This window comes from Manis javanica, chromosome 2 (genome assembly GCF_040802235.1).
Source record: "Manis javanica isolate MJ-LG chromosome 2, MJ_LKY, whole genome shotgun sequence".
In the NCBI taxonomy this organism is placed as follows: Eukaryota; Metazoa; Chordata; class Mammalia; order Pholidota; family Manidae; genus Manis; species Manis javanica.
Window position 1 is genome coordinate 35569041 of NC_133157.1, and position 26012 is coordinate 35595052.

The 26012-nt window shown below is 37.2% G+C and overlaps 1 protein-coding gene across 5 annotated transcripts in view; it reads right to left on the minus strand.

Moving 5' to 3' along the window:
* Window positions 1-26012, minus strand: part of UNC13B (unc-13 homolog B) — a 245389-nt gene that overhangs the window by 186846 nt on the left and 32531 nt on the right. For all 5 annotated transcript variants that reach the window (XM_037009876.2, XM_073227839.1, XM_073227824.1 and 2 more), the window contains exons 2-5: window positions 15121-15150; window positions 12400-12499; window positions 6233-6350; window positions 4932-5055 (exon numbers count right to left, since the gene is read on the minus strand). In XM_037009876.2, coding sequence (XP_036865771.2) covers window positions 4932-5055; window positions 6233-6350; window positions 12400-12499; window positions 15121-15150 — 372 coding nt within the window. The remainder of the gene's footprint in view (window positions 1-4931; window positions 5056-6232; window positions 6351-12399; window positions 12500-15120; window positions 15151-26012) is intronic.

Here is a 26012-nt window from a genome sequence, read left to right on the forward strand (position 1 = left end):
GTAAGTTCAAAATGGATCAAAGACCTGAATGTAAGTCATGAAACCATAAAACTCTTAGAAAAAAACATAGGGAAAAACCTTTTAGACATAAACACGAGTGACCTCTTCTTGAACATATCTCCCCGGGTAAGGAAAACAACAGCAAAAATGAGCAAGTGGGACTACATTAAGCTGAAAAGCTTCTGTACAGTGAAAGACACCATCAATAGAACAAAAAGGAACCCTACAGTATGGGAGAATATATTCGAAAATGACAGATTTGAAAAAGGCTTGACGTCCAGAATATATAAAGAGCTCACACGCCTCAACAAACAAAAAACAAATAACCCAATTAAAAAATGGGCAGAGGAACTGAACAGTTTTCAAAAAAAGAAATACAGATGGCCAACAGACACATGAAAAGATGCTCCACATCGCTAATTATCAGAGAAATGCAAATTAAAACTACAATGAGGTATCACCTCACACCAGTAAGGATGGCTGCCCTCCAAAAGACAAACAACAACAAATGTTGGCGAGGCTGTGGACAAAGGGGAACCCTCCTACGCCGCTGGTGGGAATGTAAATTAGTTCAACCATTGTGGAAAGCAGTATGGAGGTTCATCAAAATGCTAAAAACAGACCTACCATTTGACCTAGGAATTCCACTCCTAGGAATTTACCCTAAGAACGCAGCAATCAAGTTTGAGAAAGACAGATGCACCCCTATGTTTATTGCAGTACTATTTACAATAGCCAAGAATTGGAAGCAACCTAAACGTCCATTGGTAGATGAATGGATAAAGAAGATGTGGTACATATACACAATGGAATACTACTCAGCCATAAGAAGAGGGCAAATCCTATCATTTGCAGCAACATGGATGGAGCTGGAGGGTATTATGCTCAGTGAAATAATGAAAGTGGAGAAATAGTGAAAGTGGAGAAAGAGAAATACTAAATGATTTCACTCATCTGTGGAGTATAAGAACAAAGGAATAACTGAAGGAACAAAACAGCAGCGGAATTACAGAACCCAAAAATGGACTAACAGGTACCAAAGGGAAAGGGCCTGGGGAGGATGGGTGGGTAGGGAGGGATAAGGGGGGAAAGAAAAAAGGGGGTATTATGATTAGCATGCATTGGGGGGGAGGGAGAAAGAGGAGGGCTGAACAACACAGAGAAGACGAGTAGTGATTCTACAATGTTTTGCTATGCTGATGGACAGTGACTGTAAAGTGGTTTATACGGGGGACCTGATATAGGGGAGAGCCCAGTAAACATAATATTCTTCATGTAAGTGTAGATTAAATATAAAAAAAAGAAAACAGAAAGAAATAAAAGGGTGATTACTCCTTGATAGGATAAAACTAACTGTAAATCAACGATTAATGCATGCTTTAAATATCCTTAATTTTGATCACTTAAAGGGTGTCAGATGATCGGCTATTGAGGTACACTTTTCTGATAATATTCCTTTCTCTTAATTAAAAAAAAAAATAAAAAAGCAGTTCCTGTGTGGTGACCTCCAATGAGTTCTACACAATGGTATAAAGGGCATATCAAAGTGTGGGGAAAGGGTCTGTTTGTGTTTACACAGAGGATCAAAGCCTAATTTGGCTACCCAGAAAATGAACTAAGATACGATATGAAGAAGAACTTCCAACATCCGCACTCTCTGGAAGAGTCATACCAGAAGATGATCATCAAAAAACCTCAGCAAAGATCCAGGTGATGCTGCAGTTGTAGCTGCATCCATCCCACTAGTTCCTGGACTTGCCATTGGAATGAAGAAGGAGATATCTAAGCTGGCCTGTGCTTTCAATAAAACAACAAATTTGACTGCATCTAAAATGTTGGAACTCAACCAAGAATTAGAAGAAGTGCAAGTTGTAGCGCTCCAAAATCTTACAACTACAGACTATCTACTGTTAAAAGAACATATGGGATGTGAACAGTTCCCAGGAATGGGTTGCTTTAATTTGTCTGATTTCTCTCAGACTGTTCAAGTAGAGTTGGACAATATCCATCATATCATAGACAAATTTTCACAAATGCCTAGGGTGCCTAAGTGGTTTTCTTGGCTTCACTGGAGATGGCTGGTAATTATAGATCTGCTTTGTTTATGTAACTGTATTCCTATTATGTTAATATGTGTGCGCAATTTAGTTAGTAGTTTAAAACCTATACATGCTTAAGTTACTCTACAAGAAGATATGTCAAAGAAATAATCAATCCTCCCATGTTTTCTTCCATCTGCTACCTCTATAGCTTTTCTTCTTCCTTCCTAATTACAACCCTTAAATAGAATTCGTGCCTCATACCGAATTTACCGAGTATCATAATTCCTCCAAGTGATAAAGATACCTCAAGACAAATGCTGGGCATAGAAGCCACAGGGCATAAATCTGCAAAGAAGTAAAAAGCTAACCTTTTCAAGCAATATGGCTTCTCTCTCACCAACTTTACATCTCCCTGTATGGCCCCGGAAGATGACTGGTTAGCCAGAGATGGGTAAGATTCCTCAAGGGAGGAACAACCTAAGACAGGCACAGTCGCAGGGGGGCCGTCAGGTGAGAAATTGGGGATCAACAGTGGTGAGGCTTAGAACCTCAGCCCCCCTGTTTTGAGAGAAATCTTCTGCATCCGTGGATGTTTTAATGCCCTTGTCTATCTTGGATTAACACATAGTCTACAGGCACACACTTGATCATCTACATTTGCTCTCTTACAACATTAAACTATGTTTTCTACCTTTATCTTGCATCTACCTACCACTTCAGCATTTTATTAAAAATTAAAGTAATAATAATAAAGGGAGAAATGTGGGATCCACATATAAATCAAGTATAAAAATCAAACGAATATTCATATTTGACCTGATTGTTTATAGTTCATAATGCGTGATCAAAACTGAAAGTTTCTGTGATGACTGCCCTTGTACTGTTCACGATGTAAGAACTTATTCACTAGGTAAGAATTTGTTCACCATGTAATAACTTGTTCGTTATGCTTCAGAAGATTGGAGATTGACAAGAATTAGGCTTGGGGTGGATTAATGATTGTGCATTGAGCATTGACTCCTCTATACAGAATTTTATTGTTGTTAACCATTTGATCAATAAATATGAGAGATGCCCTCTCAAAAAAAAATTATTAAAATACTTCAATAAGTAAAAAAATAAAATTAAAAATTAAAAAAATAAAAAAAAACGTTAGGCACCTATGACGTGCCAAGTAAACACTACAGATACCAAAATAAACTATAGAAGGGCCCTTATGAAACTGAAAATCTAGACAGCAATGTACACTGCTGTCTGTGACACAATATAAGTCATGCAGAGTTGAAAGAGGAATGTTTAAAATGCAATGAAGGATGAATGTTTTTTTAAAACGCAATGATGGATGGACTGTCAGACTTCGAGCATGACGATTTAAGTTCCACAGACTCACTCCCTAGAAAAACTATATGTGCAAAAAAAATGTCATTTAAAGTCTCTGGAAATGGAAAGCAAACAGCAAATCAAATATTTATTTAAGAAAATCTACTCAAACTTTAACAATAGCCAATTTCTGTGGTCTTCTGAATCAAGACACACTCCTATCTTTCCCCCTCCAATTTGATAAGACAGAAACTCCATTCCAGACAAGTGTACCCAGAAACACAGCACTAAGAATTCAAGCAACTCAGGCATAAGCAAGAACTCCAATTGCTTTTTCTCTCATCTGCAATTTGGCTTACAGACACACAAAAGGTCTTCCTTTCTATTTTTCTGAAGTAATAGTTGTTCTGGGTTTTTTCTGAGCTTATCGGATAATCACACCATTTTAGCTTAAATAACCATAAGGTAAAATATGCAGATTAAAATAATAAAATAGCAGCAGCAACAATTACACATAAATATCAATAATGTGAACAGTCAAAATTCAAATTGAACTAATAAATTAAACAAGATCCATTTAAACCAATTTGACAGAAAGGACCTAAAAATTGGAAAATACAAAATGTCAACAAAGATGTGCAGAAAAGGTTATCTCAGATACAATCGGTAAGAATATAATTGGTATAATCTTTTTGAGCAGTAACTTGTTGATACTATGACCCATTCCTTAAATTCTACTATAAGGAATTTATTCTAGACTCATAATGGGCACAGATATACAAAGATGTTTGTTGCAGCAGTATGTAATATCAAAAAATGTAAATAATCTACATGTTAACAAACAAAGGATTGCTTAATTTATGGCATAGGCAGCTGTTCATATCAGCAAGATAGACCTTAAAGTATAACATGGAATGGTGTACAATATGCTTCAGTAACTCATACATAATCTCACTCTATACAGTACAGAGAGTATGATCTAAACTTTACCAAAATAAGTTTCTCAAAAGGAAATCTTATGTCTAAACCAAGGCACAAGAAAGTTAACAGTGGTTTATCTCTGAGTCATGCGAAGAAGTTTCAAGTGGGAAGAGAAACTTTTAACTTCTTATCCACATACATTTCCATACTTTATATAATTTTTACCATGATAATGTACTTCGTGATATTTTTAGAATACTTTTAAATTATTATTCTATTTATTAGTGTTACTTTAATGTTTAAATTAACTAATCACAGGGTATATATTCACTTCAAGACAATAAATGTTAAAATATTATCAAAAGAATAAATCATTGATATTCTCTAACAAGCAGATATTTCTAAGTCATTATAATAAATAATCATAGAAAACTAATTGACTTGAAGGGAATGCTTTTAGTGTGGATTCTTAACGAACACCAGTTTAGAGTCCTAAACTGAGCTAGATGTTACAGGGAATTGAGTGAAAGAAGATAGAATGCCCTCAGAGATGGCCAACAGGACAAAAATGAAACAACTAGCAAACAATTTTAAATAATATGGTAAAATGTATTAATGGTTTTTAAAAATCTAATCAAACAGACTCACCAAAAGGCAACTCAAATCTTGTATCAAGCAGAATTTTATGGGGAGTTGGGTTTTTAGTTCCACAGATCTCATCATCTTTCATTAATGTCTCTGCCTCCAATGTGGACCACTCTCCAGGACCTTCCTAGAAAACAGAGATGTAAGATTAAACTTTTCTCTTTCTTGACTCCCCTTTTGGTGTTAAGAGCCAGGTGTTTTTCTCTGAATCTCCTTGTTGGAGAGCTTTAACAACTCACATCCTGATGAGGCAAACACACCCCTGTCACCACTTGCCTCTCCTACATGTGAATTGTGTTCTCCCTCTGCTGTGAGAAAGCAGCTTTCACTGTGCTCAGCTCTCTGCAATCCCACTGAGGATAGAATTTCCAGAGTACCAAACTCAAAACTGAACACCCATTGATCAATATTTACTCTGCACAATTCTTAATGACTGTGTTATTTAATATGTGTTGCTACTTCTAATAAGAAAAAGCTACTAATATTACTAGTTAAGTAGACCTGAGCTGGAGCCGCAGTGAACTGCCTATCAGCCTAGGGTAGTAGCTTTAGCTGAACTAAAAGAAATTTAGGTAACAGAAGCACACCTTCACTATCCCCATGTTCAGAGAAAACTCATAGTCCATGTTAAAGCCAAATAGGAGCACAATAGATTCTGTCCAGGTTCAAAGTAAATATCTATGGGGAAATGATCCTGAGGTATGTTCTACTCTGGGAAAAAGGAGTAGGAGTTTAGTCTTGAAAATAATGTATAGAGACAGTGTGAATACCAATTGCCAAGCCTGATAGTTGGTTACTATCACAGTTATGTGTGAAGAAAGAAGGCTGAAAACAGTTCCCTGGGGACTGGTGACTCAAGAACAAAACAGGGAACATGACCTAACCGGCAAGATGAAGAACTTTAATGGGACTTCTCCTAGGATAGTGCCTTAGAGGGAATGCAGAAACGACAGGTAACATAGATCTCACACACACACACACACACACACACACACACACAGAGAGAGAGAGAGAGAGAGAGAGAGAGAGAGAGAGAGAGTATTCAGATGGGGCTGTCTACTTGACAAGGCTAATGAGGTGCACTGGCACCTCTGAGTCCAGCCACAGGGCAGAGGAAAGTTTAAATTTAAATAAATCCCCTGAACCTCTGGGTGAGGTTAGGAATAGGCTGGTTGCATGCCCTCTAATTAGAAAGAGGACAGAGCAATCTGAGATGCATGGATGAATATTAGCTCAATAAAAGCTAGGATGGGAAGAAGCAAGAGCTAGAACCATACCTCCAAATGGGCAATGCACTGACTGACCTCATCTGACTGACGAATAGTCTTCAGTGCAATCCACACAGTCCCCACCATCGTGTCCCAGATCAGTCCTTTGTTCCACACCTCCACACTCAAACCCAGGTCCAGGCGACTAATCTCACTAAAAGAAAAAAGAAAGCCCCTTAAAGAAAGCCAGATAAAATGAAAGAAACAGCTACATCTCCTGTTTTGCTAAACCTTTAATACTTTAGCACCAGGATCCCCATCGTCAGGGAAAACTAAAATGTCCCATAATGCTGCAACAACTCTTTTTATTTTTAATTTTTTATTAAGGTATTATTGATACACACTCTTATATACACTCTTTCAAGGTTTCACATGAAAAAACAATGTGGTTACTACATTTACCCATATTATCAACTCCCCACCCCTATCCCAATGCAAACACTGTCCATCAGTGTAGTCAGATGCCACAGATCCACTATGTGCCTTCTTTGTGCTACACAGTTCTCCCTGTAATCCCCCACACCATGTGTACCAAACCTAATACCCCTCAATCCCCTCCTCCCTCCCTCCCCACCCACCATCCCACAGCCCTTCCCTTTAGTAACCACTAGTTCATTCTTGAAGTCTCTGAGTCTACTGCCATTTTGTTCCTTCAGTTTTGCTTCATTGTTATGAGGGAAATCATTTGGCACTTGTCTTTCTCCGCCTGGCTTATTTCACTGAGCACTATGTCCTCCAGCTCCATCCATGTTGTTGCAAATGGTAGGATTTGTTTCTTTCTTAAGGCTGAATAGTATTCCATTATGTACATGTACCATGTCTTCTTTATTCATTCATCTACTGATGGACACCTAGGATCCTTCCATATCTTGGCTATTCTAAAAAGTGCTGCAATAAACATAGGGGTGCATATGTCTTCTTGAATCTGAGTTGTATTCTTTGGGTAAATTCCAAGGAGTGGGAATTCTGAGTCAAATGGTATTTCTATTTTTAGTTTTTTGAGGAACTTCCATATTGCTTTCCACAATGGTTGAACTAGCTTACGTTCCGACCAGCAGTGTAGGAGGGTTCCCCTTTCTCCGCATCCTCACCAGCATTTGCTGCTCTTTGTCTTTTCGATGCTGGCCATCTTTACTGGTGTGAGGTGATATCTCATTGTGGTTTCAATTTGCATTTCCCTGATGATTAGTGATGTGAAGCATCTTTTCATGTGTCTATTGGCTATCTGAATTTCTTATTTGGAGAACTGTCTCTTCATATCCTCTGCCCATTTGTCAATTGGGTTATTTGCTTTTTGCATGTTGAGGTGTGTAAGTCCTCTATATATTTAGGATGTTAATCCCTTGTGGGATATGTCATTTACAAATATATTCTCCCATACTGTAGGATGCCTTTTTGTTCTGTTGATGGTGTCCTTTGCCATACAGAAACTTTTTAGTTTGATGCAGTCCCATGAGTTTATTTTTGCTTTTGTTTCCCTTGCTCAAGGAGATGTGTTCAGGAAGAAGTTGGTCATGCTTATGTTCAGGAGATTTTTGCCTATGTTGTCTTCTAAGAGTTTTATGGTTTCATGACTTACATCCAGGTCTTTGATCCATTTCAAGTTTACTTTTGTGTATGGGGTTAAACAGTAATCCAGTTTCATTCTCTTACATGCAGCTGTCCAGTTTTGCGAACACCAGCTGTTGAAGAGGCTGTCATTTCCCCATTATATATCCGTGGCTCCTTTATCATTTATTAATTGCCCATATATGGTTCAGTTGATATCAGAGCTCTCTAGTCTGTTCCATTGGTCTATGGTTCTGTTCTTGTGCCAGTACCAAATTGTCTTGATTACTGTGGCTTTGCAGGTAAGTTTGAAGTTGGGGAGCATAATCCCCCCAGCTTTATTTTTTCTTCTCTGGATTGTTTTGGCTATTCAGGGTCTTTTGTGCTTCCATATGAATTTTAGAATGATTTTCTCTAGTTCGTTTAAGAATGCTGTTGGTATTTTGATAGGTATTGCATTGAATCTGTAGTTTGCTTTAGGCAGGATGGCCATTTTGACAAAATTAATTCTTCCTATTCATGAGCATGGGATGTGTTTCCATTTATTGGTATCTTCTTTAATTTCTCTTATGAGTGTCTTGTAGTTTTCAGAGTATAGGTCTTTCACTTCCTTGGTTAGGTTTATTCCTAGGTATTTTATTCTTTTTGATGCAACTGTGAATGGAATTGTTTTCCTGATTTCTCTCTCTACTAGTTCATTGTTAGTGTATAGGAATGCCACATATTTCTGTGTGTTAATTTTGTATCCTGCAACTTTGCTGAATTCAGATATTAGATCTAGTAGTTTTGAAGTGGATTCTTTAGGGTTTTTTATGTACAATATCATGTCATCTGCAAACAGGGACAGTTTAACTTCTTCCTTGCCAATCTGGATGCCTTTTATTTCTTTGGGTGCTGCAACCATTCTTTAGGTTCCTAAAAACCTATGTAGGATATCCATAGGAAAATGTCTTTGTCAGACTTTGTCCCTCTCTCCTATGGAGCTATTTTCATGATTACATTAATACAGTTTCACAGAAAAAAAAAAAGCCAAGCAATGAGGGCATTACTGCCTGCCTGTAATCTCCACCCTTAGGCAACAGTTTTATATGTTTTATTGTTAATACTAACACTGTCTCCAACTCTATCTATGGACTGTATACAGGAAATTTTTAGGAAAAGGAAAGAGTTCTTTACAAGATTTATGAAAGGGAGTTCATGGAAGTAGAAGGACCACTGAGAACATCTAAATTTGACAGGAACATGTAATCAGAGGCAGGTGAGGGACACCAGAATGTGCCAGTTAACACTACTACTACCAGCCCTGGAGAATCCATTAGTCATTATCAGTTAAAGTAGGCACTGTCATTTATAAACAAAAGGATTAATACAGGTTGAGGATAAATACAATAACTTCCCTGTAATAGCAACTAGGAAGAATATTATTTGAAAAGAAATCATTCCAGCAAAATTCAGATAACCACTAAGCAAAAGTAGTGTCATGCATGGTAGAATATCAGCTTGGAAGGGCTAACTCAAAAGTAATTGTAGTCTTAAGGTGGAACAAGTAAACACTTATATTAATGATGAAAACATTCTACAGAAAGCTCTTACTGAAACACATTGTTATTTAAGGAGAAATGAAAGAGAAAAATGAAAAAAAAAGAAAGCCAATTCCAGCAGAAAGGTGTTCTCAAGAAAACAGCTATTCATCACAAATTTCAGATTTGTGTTTAGAGAAAGCTTGGGTTCCCTATTGTAATATTAAGATATACATTCTCAGATTCAGAAATTTGGGATGTGGAATTATAGCTATAGAATTCATATTAGGTGTGTTGAAAATTAGTAAAGCAAAGAAAATTTGCCCTTTTTACATAAACACAATAGAACAGAGAATGTACTAACAAGGTCATTTGTTCAGTTAATTAATATTTCCTAAGCATATATAATACATATGTCTTGATACTCTGGGGAAGACACATAATCCAGGACCCAGTTCCTGTCTTCAAAAACTTACAGCTAAATGGAGAGCTGTTCAAAGCCACAAAGTAGGTAGGTGACTAGACCCAGCCGCTAAGTTAGGGTGTTAACAGTGGGGAAACTAAACTTTTGTCACAGTTTCATTATTGTTTAGCCTTGTAAAATATATGTAATGACCACAAATCTTTTGAATCTGGAAGAAAAATTGCTCAGGTATAATTATATAATATCAAAGGAAGTCTTAAATATCATCTCAAGCCAACAGAGTAAAAAAAAAAAAAAAAGCCAGAGGTTTTTACAGCTTTGATTGGACAGATAATGATGTTCTTCAGGGACCTCTGGGGAGTTAGGCCCAAACAATGAGAGTATCTTCTATAAGAAGATTCTTACCTCATCCATGTTTGCCCAGCAGGCCCAACTAAGAAAAGTCTGAGGGCTCTATTTATGCCTCATTCCCACAGCTCTAGGAAGTTTCTTTTCTCTATCAATGGTTAACTCAAATTAATGGTATATATGCATGTGTGTATACAAGATACTGGGCTAGGCAAACTCAGTGAGTGAAGATGACCTCCTTGCCCTTAAGAAATGAACTTAGTCCTGAAAATAAGGTACAAAAATATTTAAGGTAAAATATTAAAGGTAATAATCTTCCACATCAGAAGGAAAAAAGGAGAAAGGGAGGCAGGAGACCAAAAATGGAGTTGCCAGTGACAAAAGGACAGGGTAGGAGGAATAGGAATAGATGCAGAGAGGTGAAGAATGTAGCTAATCAAACCCCTGTGGTAGAAGGGGAGAAGACAAAATTCACTCAAGATGGGAGACAGAAGAAAATTCAAACATATCACAGCAGAGTTGAAAGGGGAAGTGCTATGGGAAACTGGAAAACAAACACACAAGATTAAAGCTAGCTACGCTGATGGGAGCTGCAGAAGATCCCTATCTGTCACGTGCTGGGATCAACTGTAACAGTGATTCTTATAGCCAACTAGAAGTCATAACAAAGTAGTATTGCTCGATTTATATACCATAGCCAGACATGTGGTATGGCTAACAGTGGTATGGGAAGAAACCTGAACAAACTGTTCATAGCTGACTGCATGCTACATGTATAAAGAAAGGAATACATGGTCTCACTCATGTCAGTTTAACAGAGGAAATGAATGAGGTTTATGATCTTGAAAGAGAGGCAACCAGTGAGAAATTTGACACCACTGGCCTCTTTCTTCTTGAGACATTAGTTCTCCCTCTGCTTCCAGTACACCATCTCCTGTTTCTCCTTCTTCCTCTCTGCTCATTCCTTTTAAGTCCTCTTTGTCTCCTCTTTAAATGCTGGTTCTCTCCAGGCCCTACACCAGGCCTTTTTTGCAACCTACACACTTTCTGCTTAAGCTTTCTCATCTATACCTGTGACTTCAACTGACCATAACATTTCTCCAATCCAGACTTCTTACTTTGATCCAGGTTCAGGTTTCTATCTTCTGTACCTATCTTCCTGTACTTGTCCTATAAGACCCTCAAATATAAGCTTGTCCATAACTGATCTTACATTATCCCCTATCCTAATGAGCAGCATGTCACCCACCCAATCATGCAAGTCTTGGTTCTACCTCCTTAACATCTTCTATCTATCTTTTTTGCCTATCCCTTCTGCTATTGTCTTAGCCCAACCCCTCAGAATCTTACTTTTTAACTATTATAATCAAGTTTCCTAAATCATACTATAAGAAGCAACATATTAAAAGCCCAGAGGATTGGAGTATTTCCCGATAAAAATAACCATCCCTTTGTGTCTGAGAGGCACTATAAAACTTACAAAGTAATTTCACTTCAATTTCAAATTTCTCAGAAATTTTAGCACATTTTCTTGTTTGATCCCCTCATGCCCACCTTCCCAAAACACAAACATAACCTTGTAAGAAAGACAGACCTTTACAGATAAGGACACCGGCACTCAGAGAAATTAAATGATTTTTGCCCAGTCCTTCAAATGATGATCTGCATTTCTTTCCTCTCTTCTAAAACAGGAAAAAATTTCCGTAAAGACAATAAAAAAGGAATGTCAAGTTTTTAAAGCCAGAGCTTACAACCATAATACACTAATTTTTCTGTCATATATGTGATAAATTCTACTAACAGTTACTCATTTTTATTATTAGATGATGGTAGAGCATTTTACTCCATAAAGCAAAAGGATTATAAGCACAGATATCCTCATTTTCTAAAGCAGGTGCCTTGGGTACACACCACCACAGTCTCTTACATGTGTAACCACATTCCTTCAAGGAGCTTTCTGAGAATCAAAGAAAGTTTAAGTTATGTTTAATATCATGCTAAGTATCTTGGTCTATGTCCTAATTCTACCCACTGGGAAAATCTAAGTAGTATTTTCACCCACATAAATTAATTAGTTTACTTGCATTCATAATTCATCTCTAAGAACAGATCACAAATCCAGGAGAGAGCAAAACTGCAGATGTACTTTACCTACATACAACTCACTTGTTCCTGTAACTCTGTAGTTTTCAAAATGAATATTTAACATGTTAACATATTAAAATATGGAACATATTTTATAAACATTAGACATACACAAAATCTTCAGCCTCTAATTGTTTAATCTAGTGGATTAAACCTTGGAAATTACCTTGGAAAGATTATCAAATATTACAGGCACTCTGCTGCAGCAAAATACTTACAACATAAAATCTTGTTCCCAGGAAGGCTGATCACCACGAACTGCTACAGTTGTGCTTTTCACATTCTGCACTTTCAAGGTCACGTATGTGTTAAATTTATCTTTGAAAAAATGCAAAATGAAGATACAACTTAGTGCTCAGATAATTACCCAATCTCACAAAGCCCTTGGCATTAATATCCAAATTAAAGTATTACATGAAGAAAAGATGAAGCTGTATGTTATACAATATATCATTCTTAGCATATAGAGCTGCAAAAAAAATTGGAACACACATACTATTCTCAAATGCATTATCTATTACAGTGTTTTTCAAATTTAAGAAATGTTTTATATTTGACCCAGCAGACACACATACAAATGAAAATAAAAGCTTTGTGAAATACAAGATATGATACATTGATATTTCCTAATCTATTAAAATGTTAATTATAACAAAATTGATTTTATAGCACACCTGCAGTTTGCAGACAAGGTAAGTAAATTTAATAAAATATAGAAAGTAACTACCATAAGAGAAAAAGTGATAAAGGATTGCATAAGAGGAAAGGGCTCTAGCTCTTCATAGGGACAAGAACTGATGAAAAATCCTCATGAAGGAAGTGGATTTCAAATTGCTAAATCCAGGTTGGCCTAATGCACAACTTACCTAAAAAGAAATAGTATCACACAGCTGGGGAAAGGAAATTCTCTACCCTGAGACTATAAATCAGTACTAAACAAAGATAGAAAACCTGAAACTCAAAAACTCAGAAGGCTGACCTACTGCTGCTTTACAGCACATTTGGCCTTCACCTTTGCATCAGCGATGAGTAAGGGCACTGAATTGAGACTCACTTTTCTATGTAAGAAATTAATCATAACTTCATGAAATGAAAAAAGATAACTATCATTTTTTACTCAAATTGGCAAAGAAACTGCTTAAAATTATTATTACCTAATATTAGAGGTGTGAGAAAATGGGCCCCATCTTGTACTTCTAGCACAAAAGGTAAAATATTTCAAGTATCATTAAAAAGTATATAGTTTTACATTTAGACATATATTTAGATATAATTTACTACAGTAATACCAAGGATATATGCAGATACAAGCCCAACTATATGAATGAATTTCCATCGACACCAGTAGTAGCAGTGTAGCAGACTACTAAGCTATGCTTTCTGACACGGGATTTCATACTCCAGTCCCCACATCTAACCACAGCTGACCAGACCAGGGGTAGATGCTATCCAAGAGCAGCCAATCTATGGGCTGGCTCAAAACTGAGACCAATATGATTCCCCCTCAGAAGACTAAATAGGGAAAACAAAGAAATAGTGACAGTTGGTGGTTGGTGCTGAAACTCAAAGGAGAGACACATAAATTTCACTGGAGCAGTCATTACAGGCTGTATGCAAGACAGGGTAAGCACAGAAAGTCAGCTGGAAGATAAGAGAACAGAACAGATTCTCAGAAAAAAGACCTAACCCAGGGCCAGTGGAAAGAGCAGTAGGCTCAGAAACTGCTTTAGTTCCTGTTACACACCTAACGTGCAGTTTTTCTTATTTTCCTAGCTTCCCAATCATGTTTTTTTTTCCAGTAATCACTAGTATCCTCCCTTTTCCCTAGCAGTAACCAGAGACTTTATAACTTGACATTCACAATTAAGGAAATGTGTATTAAAATAAGGAGATACCACTTTCACCATCAGATAAGGCAAAGATTTAAAAGTTTCATATTATATAATATTAATAAAGACATGGGAAAATAAACACTCATATACTTTTAGTCTGAGTATAATCTAGCAAAAACTTTCAGAAAGCAATTTGGGAACAGCTACCAACTTTTTAAAAAATATATATACTTTGGACCATTAATTCTCTACTTCTGGACTCTAGTGTACAGATACACCTGCAAAAAGAGGCAAAAATAAATGTGTAAGAACCACTTACTGCTTGAAAACAGCAAAAAATTGGAAATGGCCTAAATATTCATCAATCAGGGACCCAGGGCACAAATCTACAACAAAATTCTGTATAATACTTTAAAAGAACCAGATATATGTATACACACACACGACTTTCATGATATGTGGCTGGAATAAAAGCAGGTTGCACAAAGATATATATAGTTGATTCATTAGTGTATGTATGCACATACATAGAAAACATCTAAAAAGGTATATAAAAATCTATAAATAGCTACTTCTGATAAACAGAATTGAGTTTGCCAAGAGGTAAAGGGATTTTAACTTTTTACTAGATATAGACAGATTTAATTAATGCTTTATACAACAGCATTCATTTTTTTCCAGCTTTACTGGGGTGCAAAAGACAATTAAAAATTGTATATATTTAAGGTATACAACTTGATAATTTAATATACATATACATTGTGAAATAATGACAATAAAGCTGATTAACATATTCATTACCAAGTCACAGTTACCATTTTCCTTGAGAACACTTAAGATTACCCTCTTCGCAAATTTCAAGCATACAATACTTGTTAACTATAGACACATTTTTATACATTAATCTCCAGAAATTATCCATCTTGCTTAACTGAAACATTATATCTCCTTGACCAACACCTCCCCATATTATTTTTAGTCAAGAATTAAATGAATTTAGGGAATTTAACTTAATGAATTAAATGGAATTAATGATTGTTTAAAGCCTGCTTTTAAATCACAGCAAGTATGGGAGGAAAGGGCCTAATAATTAAAGGCTGACCTTACCTGGTGAACCCTGGAATTTGGCTCTTTTGACTGCAAGACAAAAAAAGAGGACACCATGAAGAATTTTTGCCAACTTATTGATTTAACCAATATTTCTTCAGCACCTACTATATGCCAAAGTTAGAGTTTAGACTAAATTTTAAGTCGAAGTCTTTAGGACAGAAAATAAGCTGGAACTTCTGATCAAAGCTGAAGGCAGAGAATTAGAATGACCCTTAAAAGTCATCCAACCTAATCTCATACTCTGGGCAGAAATCTCTTACAGCCTCTTGACAAGGAGGTAGAGGGACCTACATTACTCCTATATCAGGAAACCAGTTTCTTGTCAGGTATCTTTCTAAAGTTATATATATTCCTTATATAAAACCCATTATAGAAACTCCCTCCATTCCATTCATGCCAAAGGAAGAACACAATAGGACAGATCTAGACAACAGGATTTAAACAAAAGTGTGAAGTAACTTCTTTCTGGGAATAGACAGATAACAAGAGGAAATCCTGGCCAAATGATCAAAAAGAGCTGCCAAAATGTCAGTGAAGAACTGCAAAGAAAGAATCTCACACTGGGATTGCAGCATGCAGTTTCTAGGAAAGGTGAAAGACTACGCACATACCAGAAAACTGCTAAATTCCAGAAAGCAGTAAGTATATCTTTCTACAAATGAAGTTGGGGCTAAGTGACATAGGGTAAAAAATAAAAGGATATATCAAGACACAATGTCTGAAAAGGGTACTTGAAGGTACAGACTGCCATTCTCTCTGTCCTACATTACAACATCCACACCCTGCTTAATACTTCCAAGAGATGGGTAATTCCATAACTTTTACAAGGTCTCTCCATTTTCAGGCTAAAATATTAATGCTAAAACCTATTTCCTTTTATTGAAAACAGTGTATCTCCCACTGAGTTGTCTCTTAAAGTCTCATGTCAATTCCTCTTCCCAATTATTCTTCAGTAATTTCACTTAATTCAAGACTTACTAAAAGCTAAAGTAAACAAGACAGTATGGCACTGGCATAAAAGTAGCAATAAATTAATGCAATAAATATAAATATATATAAATATAATATGTGATATATGTAATTACATAGATTAAAATATATACAATCCTTACACCATATGCAAAACTTAACTTGAAATTAATTATGAATAAAACTAAATATAAAAGCTAAAACTATACAACATCTAAAAAAACAGTAAAAAAATCTTAGTGACCTTGGGCTAGGCAAAATGATAAAAAGCGTTAAGTTTAAAAGAAAAAAAAAAAATAGCCCCGGAAGATGACTGGTTAGCCAGAGATGGGTAAGATTACTCAAGGGAGGAACAACCTAAGACAGGCACAGTTGCAGGGGGGCCATCAGGTGAGAAAATGGGGATCAACAGAGGTGAGGCTTAGAACCTCCCCTCCACCCCCCCGTTCTGGGAGAAATCTGCTGCATCCGTGGATGTTTTAATGCCCTTGTCTACCTTGGATTAACACATAGTCTACAGGCACACACTTGATCATCTACATTTGCTCTCTTACAACACTAAACTATGTTTTCTACCTTTATTTTGCATCTACCTACCACTTCAGCATTTTATTAAAAATAATAATAATAAAGAGAGAAATGTGGTATCCACATATAAATCAAGTATAAAAATCAAACGAATATTCATATTTGAATTGACTGTTTATAGTTCATAATGCATGATCAAAACCGAAAGTCTCTGTGATGACTGCCCTTGTACTATTCACCATGTAACTTATTCACTATGTAAGAATTTGTTCTCCATGTAAGAACTTGTTCGTTATGCTTCAGAAGATTGGAGGCTGACGAAAATTAGGCTTGGGGTGGATTAATGATTATACATTGAGCATTGAGTCCCCTATACACAATTTTATTGTTGTTAACAACCATTTGCTCAATAAATAGGAGAGATGCCCTCACAAAAAAAAAAAAAGTACACACTTCCAATTGTAAAATAAATAAGTAACTGAGATGTAATGTATACCATAATGAATATAGTCAAAATATTGTAACAACTTGGTATGGTGATAGCTGGTACCTAGAATTATCATGTATATAAATGTTCAATCACTGTGTTGTACACCTGAAACTAATGTAATACTGTGTGTCAACTACCCTTCAATAAAAAATAATTATCTAAAAAAAAAAAAGCTGATTAAGTAAAAAAAAAAAAAAAAATAGACTAGACTTAGAATTTAAAACATGTGTTCCTCAAAAGACACTATTAGAAGGCAAGCCATAGATTAGGAGGAAATATTTGCAAAACATATCCAAAAAGACTGATAAAGGATTATAATAAATCTCAAAACTCAGTAGTAACAAACAACCCACATTTTAAATTAGACAAAAGATTTGAACAGACATTTCATAAAAAAAAAATACAGGTGGCAAATAAGGAAATAAAAAGATGCTCCTTATCATTATCATCAGGAAAATGTTAATTAAAACCATAATGAGATACCATGATACACACACTAGATAGCCTAAAATTTAAAAATCTGACAATACCAAGTGTTGATATGGACATAGAGCAACTAGAACTCTTATAACTGCTGGTGAGAATGCAAAATGGAACAACCACTTTGGGAAACAACTTGGCAAATTCTTACAAAGTTAAACATATACTTATCATGTGTTCTAGGAACTAGCCTTCTGAGTATTTACTCCAGAGAAATGAAAACTATATCCACACAAATACATGTACATGAATAATTGTAACAAATTCACTGGGTGGGATCCAAAAGTCTCACTAATAACAAGACACTCATCTCACCTTTATGCCTCTGAAGCATTTTCAGGAACTATTCATGAAGGCCAAATAAATGTTTCTTATAAATCCTTGTATCTCACCCAGTAACTTTGAGAGTGATTGTATGTTGGGAGATAGAAGTTTGCTTAATCCACATTTTTTTAAATCTGCACCAATATGACAAGGCATTACCTTATGTCAATCTAGGTAGTGAATACAAACATATGCAATATATTATTATTCTCTATACATTTTTTTAAAAAATTTTTATTCCTTCAGTAAAAAAATGTGGCATATATACACAATGGAATACTACTCATCCATAAAAAAATGAAACCTTAACATTTGTGACAAGATGGATGGACCTAGAGAGTATTATGCTGAGTGAAATAAACCAGGCAGAGAGAGACAAATACCATGTGATTTCACTTATATGTGGAATCTAAAAACAAAACAAATCAACACAGAGAGGAGAGGAGAGTCAGAAGAAGGACAAAAAAGGTAAAGGGAATAAAAGGTACAAACTTCTAATTATAAAATAAATTAGTTATGGGGATGAAAGTACAACACAGAGAATATAATCAATAATATAATTTCTTTGTATGCTGACAGACGAAAACTACACTTATCATGGTGAGCACTGAATAATGTAGATAATTGTCAAATCACTATGTTGTACACCTAAAACCAGTATTATGTATAAACCATATTTTAGTTTAAAAAGTCAATAAAACAAATACTATGTTATATTGCACAAAAGATGGATATCTCAAAAAAATTTTTGTTCTTGCAGACAACATGGTCATCTATGTTAAACAGATGACATGATCAACTGTGTAAAAAATTCAAGAAAATCAACCAAAAAACTCCTGGAAATCACAATAGGTTGCAGAATACAAGGTTAATGTACAAAAGTCTATCACTTTCCTATATACCAGCAATGAACAAGTGAAATTTGAAATTAAAAACACATAACTGAAGGGGAAGAAAGATGGTGGTGTGAAAAGTAAGGCAGAAATCTCTCCCAAAACCACATATAATATGAAAATACAGCAAATACAGCTATTCCTAAAAGAGTGACCATGAGTAAGATTGCACCAGCCAGTATACATCTGGGAAAAGAGAACAGAAAATCTACATCACTGAAAAGGGTAAAGTAACAAAGCTGCAACCCAGTGGGACCCAAGCAATCCCCCAATCCCAGTTCACTGGTGGGAGGAAAAGAAACAGAGCAGGAAGGGAGCGCAGGACTGCTAAATACCCAGCCCTAGAAATATGCTCTGGGAGCACAAACCCACATTGCATGGTGCTCTGGAGATCACAGGGCTTGAAAAGCAAAGTCAGTGATAGATTCCAGCTTCTTGTGGAGAAAAGGCTCCCACAACCAGCTGCTCTGGGACAAAAGAAAGACGGGCACTTGGAAAGACTTCCCAACAGTGAGAGGGCTGCTAAAGGGACACAGATTAAACAGAGCTTGCTGCTCAGGAGTAGAAACAGGTGACAGACTCAGCTCAGCAGGTTGGGAACTTTCAGGAGCTTCAGGCGCTCCATCCCCCTGGCTGGCAATGCAGTCCGGAGGCCCCCCACTGTGATAAGCACCCTGCCGCTCCTTCTTCCCTTCAGGTACTTGCATGCAAACCCAATGCTCCCGCCATCGCTCCAGACCAACGGTGGGGCAGCCCCACCTACAGCAACTACAGCAGCTTAACACAGAGGTTGCTCCTTGCGTGTGCAGCTCACTGGCCCTGACAGTGGAGGCAGGAACTGAGGCTGGGTACATGAAAGAGCTCTATTCTACCGGCAGCTACCAGCACCAATCGCCTGTGACACCTGCCATGGCTCCAGGTCACCAGGAGGGCAGCACCCCCTATGGCAGCTTAGGGGCTTAATGCAGAGGCTGCTACATGCATGAGGCTCACTGGCCCTGACACTGGAGGCTGGCTCTGTAGCCAGAAAGAAGGAAAGAGCTTGCCCATGCATTCATTTTAGGAGACTTCAACACACCACTCACTCCAAAGGACAGATCAACCATACAGAAAATAAAGACACAAAGGCACTAAACAATATATTGAATAGATGGACCTAACAGACATCTATAGAACACTCCTCCAAAAGCAACAGGATACAAATTCTTCTCGAGCTCATGGAACATTTTAAAGAACAGATCACATACTAGTCCACAAAAAGAGCCTCAGTAAATTCAAAAAGATTGAAATTGTACCAACCAACATCTCAGATCACAAAGGTATGAAAACAGAAATAAATTGTGCAAAGAGAACAAAAAGGGCCACAAACACATGGAGGCTTAACAACATGCTCCTAAAAAATCAATGACCAAATTAAAGCAGATCAAGCAAAATATGGAGACAAATGAAAACAACACCTCAATGCCCCAACTTCTGTGGAACACAGGGAAGACAGTTCTAAGAGGAAAGAATATAGTAATTCAGGCCTTTTTAAAGAAGGAAGAACAATCCCAAATGAACAGTCTCACTTCACAATTAATGACACTGGAGAAAAAAACAACAAATGAGACCCAAAGTCAGTAGAAGGAAGGACATAATAAAGATGAGAGAAGAAATAAACAAAATCAAGAAGAATAAAACAACAGAAAGAATCAATGAAACCAAGAGCTGATTATTTCAGAAAATAAACAAAATAGATAAACCCTTGGCCAGATTTATCAAGAAAAAAAGAGAACTTACACACATAAACAGAATCAGAAATGAGAAAGGAAAAATCACTATGACACCACTGAAATACAAAGAATTATTAGAGAATACTATGAAAAATTATATGATAACAAACTGGATAACCTAGAAGAAATGGACAACTTTCTAGAAAAATACAACCTTTCAAAGTTGACTACGAAGAAACAGAAAATCTGAATAGACCAATTGCCAGCAAAAAATTGAATTGGTAATCAAAAAACTACCTAAGAACAAAACTCCTGGATCAGATGGTTTCACTGCTGAATTTTATCAAACATTTAGTGAAGACCTAATACCCATCCTCCTTAAAGTTTTCCAAAAATAAGAAGAGGAGGGAATACTCCCAAACTCATTGTATGAGGCCAACATCACTCTAATACCAAAACCAGGCAAATATACCACAAAAAAAGAAAATTACAGAGCAATATCTTCATGAACATAGATGCAAAAATACTCAACAAAATATTAGCAAACCTAATTCAAAAATACATCAAAAAGATCACCCATCATGATCAAGTGGGATTCATCTCAGGGATGCAAGGATGGTACAACATTAGAAAATCCATCAACATCATCCACTACATCAACAAAAAGAAGGACAAAAACCACATGATTATCTCCATAGATGCTGAAAAAGCATTTGACAAAATTCAACATCCATTCATGATAAAAACTCTCAACAAAATGGGTATAGAGGACAAGTACCTCAACATAATGAAGGCCATATATGACAAACCCACAGTCAACATTATACTTAACAGTGATAAGCTGAAAGCTTTTCCTTTAAGATTGGGAACAAGACAAGGATGCCCACTCTCCCCACTTTTATTCAACATAGTTCTGGAGGTCCTAGCCACAGCAATCAGACAACACAAAGAAATAAAAGGCATCCAGATTGGCGAGGAAGAAGTCAAACTGTCCCTGTTTGTGGATGACATGATATTGAACATAAAAAGCCCTAAAGAATCCACTCCAAAACCACTAGATCTAATATCTGAATTCAGCAAAGTTGCAGGATACAAAATTAAGCACACAAATCTGTGGCATTCCTATACACTAACAATGAACTAGCAGAAACAGAAATCAAGAAAATAATTCCATTCACGATTGCATCAAAAATAATAAAATAGCTAAGAATAAACCTAACTAAGGAAGTCAAAGACCTATACCCTGAAAACTACAAGACCCTCTTGAGAGACATCAAAGAAGACATCAATAAGTGGAAGTACATCCCATGCTCATGGTTAGGAAGAATTAATATTACCAAAATGGCCATCTGGCCGAAAGCAATCTACAGATTCAATGCAATCCCTATCAAAATACCAACAGCATTCTTCAATGAACTAGAACAAATAGTTCTAAAATTCATATGGAACCACAAAAGACTCCAAATAGCCAAAACAATCCTTAGAAGAAAGAATAAAACAGGGGGTGTGGATAATGCTCCCTAACTTCAAGCTCTATTACAACGCCACAGTAATCAAGACAGCACAAGAACAGAGCCATAGATCAATGGAACAGAATAGACAGCCCAGATATAAGCCCACACATATATGGCTAATTAATATATGATAAAGGAGCCATGGACATACAATGGAAAAAGGAAAGCCTCTTCAACAACTAATGTTGGCAAAACTGGACAACTATATGTAAGAGAATGAAACTCCATACACAAAAGTAAACTCGAAATGGATCAAAGACCTGAATGTAAGTCATGAAACCGTAACAGTCTTAGAAGAAAACATAGGCAAAACTCTCTTGGACATAAACATGAGCAACTTCTTCATGAACATATATCTGTGGGCAAGGGAAACAAAAGCAAAATGGACAGGTGGAACTATATCAAACTAAAAAGCTTCTGTACAGAAAAGTACACCATCAGTAGAACAAAAAGGCATCCTACAGTATGGGACAATATATTTATAACATATCAAATAAGGGGTTAATGTCCAAAATATATAAAGAGCTCACATGTCTCAACACCAATAAAGCAAATAACCAGATTAAAAAATGGGCAGAGGATCTATACAGACACTTCTCCAAAGAAGAAATTCAGATGCCCAACAGGCACATGAAAAGATGCTCCACATCACTAATCATCAGGGAGATGCAAATTAAAACCACAATGAGGCGGAGCCAAGATGGTGGCGTGAGTAGAGCAGCAGAAATCTCCTCCCAAAACCACATTTATCTATGAAAATATAACAAAGACAACTCTTCCTAAAATAGAGACCAGAGGACACAGGACAACATCCAGACCACATCCACACCTGCGAGAACCCAGCGCCTCGTGAAAGGGGTAAGATACAAGCCCCGGCCGGGAGGGAACTGAGCGCCACTCCCCCCAGCTCCCAGCTGGAGGAGAGGAGTCAGCAGGGAGCGGTAGGGAGCCCAGGACTGCTGAGCACCCAGCCCCAGCAATCCAGACCAGAGTGCAGGCACATTGATTGCGTGGGGTCCTGGATATTAGGGAAACAGGGCGGCAGCACCGGTGAGCAGGTGCCTGAGGCCGACACCGGAGAACAAAGAAACGGGAGCAGTGTGGTTTTTTTTGGCGAGTGCTTCTTGGAAGCCTTAAAGGGGCAGGGACACCAATACTAGGGAAACAGGGCAGCAAGACCGGTGAGCGAGTGCTGGAGACCGGTGCCTGAGGACAAAGAAAATCGCGCAATTTTCCTTTTTTTAAAAAAAATTATTTATTTAATTTTCTACCCCTTTGTTGTTGCTGTTCTTGTTTTGGTTTGGAGAGTGCTTTTTGGAAGTCTTAAAGGGGCAGGACAGGACATGTAGCCCAGAGGCAGGGAATCTGGGGATCTCTGGGCACTCTAACCCATTGGGCAGCAGGGAGCACAGAGGCCCCTTACGGAGATAAATAGCCTCCCGGTGGCTCCCCCTCCAATGGGGCTCCACCATTTTGGAGGGGCAGCCCAAGCCAGGCCACGCCCACGGCAACAGCGGATATAAACTCCATAGCAACCAGGCAGGAACCAGAAGCCCTGTCTGCGCACAGCTGCCCAGCACAAGCCACTAGAGATCACTATTCTCCCAGGAGAGGAAGGCCACAAACCAACAAGAAGGAAAGCTCTTCCAATGGTCACTCGTACCAGCTCTCCAAACTATCTCTATCACCATGAAAAGGCAAAACTACAGGCAGACAAAGATCACAGAGACAACACCTGAGAAGGAGACAGACCTAACCAGTCTTCCTGAAAAAGAATTCAAAATAAAAACCATGAACATGCTGAGGGAGATGCAGAGAAAAATGCAAGAGCAATGGGATGAGATGCAGAGAAAAGTGCAAGAGCAGTGGGATGAAGTCTGGAGGGAGATCACAGATGTCAGGAAGGAGATCACAGAAGTGAAACAAACCCTGGAAGGATTTATAAGCAGAATGGATAAGATGCAAGAGGCCATTGAAGGAATAGAAACCAGAGAACAGGAATGTATAGAAGCTGACATAGAGAGAGATAAAAGGATCTCCAGGAATGAAACAATACTAAGAGAACTATGTGACCAATCCAAAAGGAATAATATCCATATTATAGGGGTACCAGAAGAAGAAGAGAGAGGAAAAGGGATAGAAAGTGTCATTGAAGAAATAATTGCTGAAAACTTCCCCAAACTGGGGGAGGAAATAATCGAACAGACCACGGAAATACACAGAACACCCAACAGAAAGGATTCAAGGAGGACAACACCAAGACACATAATAATTAAAATGGCAAGGATCAAGGACAAGGAAAGAGTTTTAAAGGCAGCTACAGAGAAAAAGGTCACCTATAAAGGAAAACCCATCAGGCGAACATCAGACTTCTCGACAGAAACCCTACAGGCCAGAAGAGAATGGCATGATATATTTGAGGCAATGAAACACAAGGGCCTTGAACCAAGGATACTGTATCCAGCACGACTATCATTTAAATATGATGGCGGGATTAAACAATTCCCAGACAAGCAAAAGCTGAGGGAATTTGCTTCCCACAAACCACCTCTACAGGGCATCTTACAGGGACTGCTCTAGATGGGAGCACTCCTAAAAAGAGCACAGAACAAAACACACAACACATAAAGAATGGAGGAGGAGGAATAAGAAGGGAGAGAAGAAAAGAATCTCCAGACAGTGTATATAACAGCTCAATAAGCGAGCTAAGTTAGGCAGTAAGATACTAAAGAGGCTAACCTTGAACCTTTGGTAACCATGAATCTAAAGCCTACAATGGCAATAAGTACATATCTCTCAATAGTCACCCTAAATGTAAATGGACTTAATGCACCAATCAAAAGACACAGAGTAATAGAATGGATAAAAAAGCAAGACCCATCTATATGCTGCTTACAAGAAACTCACCTCAAACCCAAAGACATGCACAGACTAAAAGTCAAGGGATGGAAAAACATATTTCAGGCAAACAACAGCGAGAAGAAAGCAGGGGATGCAGTACTAATATCAGACAAAATAGACTTCAAAACAAAGAAAGTAACAAGAGATAAAGAAGGACATTACATAATGATAAAGGGCTCAGTCCAACAAGAGGATATAACCATTCTAAATATACATACACCCAACACAGGAGCACCAGCATATGTGAAACAAACACTAACAAAACTAAAGAGGGAAATAGACTGCAATGCATTCATCTTAGGAGACTTCAACACACCACTCACCCCAAAGGATAGATCCACTGGGCAGAAAATAAGTAAGGACACGCAGGCACTGAACAACACACTAGAACAGATGTACCTAATAGACATCTATAGAACTCTACATCCAAAAGCAACAGGATATACATTCTTCTCAAGTGCACATGGAACATTCTCCAGAATAGACCACATACTAGCTCGCAAAAAGCGCCTCAGTAAATTCCAAAAGATTAAAATTCTACCAACCAATTTTTCAGACCACAAAGGTATAAAAACTAGAAAAAAATTCGACAAAGAAAACAAAAAGGCTCACAAACACATGGAGGCTTAACAACATGCTTCAAAATAATCAATGGATCAATGAACAAATCAAAATAGAGATCAAGGAATATATAGAAACAAATGACAACAACAACACAAAGCCCCAACTTCTGTGGGACGCAGCAAAAGCAGTCTTAAGAGGAAAGTATATAGCGATCCAGGCACACTTGAAGAAGGAAGAAAAATCCCAAATGAATAGTCTAAAATCACAATTATCAAAACTGGAAAAAGAAGAACAAATGAGGCCTAAGCTCAGCAGAAGGAGGGACATAATAAAGATAAGAGAAGAAATAAACAAAATTGAGAAGAATAAAACAATAGCAAAAATCAATGAAACCAAGAGCTGGTTCTTTGAGAAAATAAACAAAATAGATAAGCCTCTAGCAAACTTATTAAGAGAAAAAGAGAATCAACACAAATCAACAGAATCAGAAATGAGAACGAAATAATCACGACAG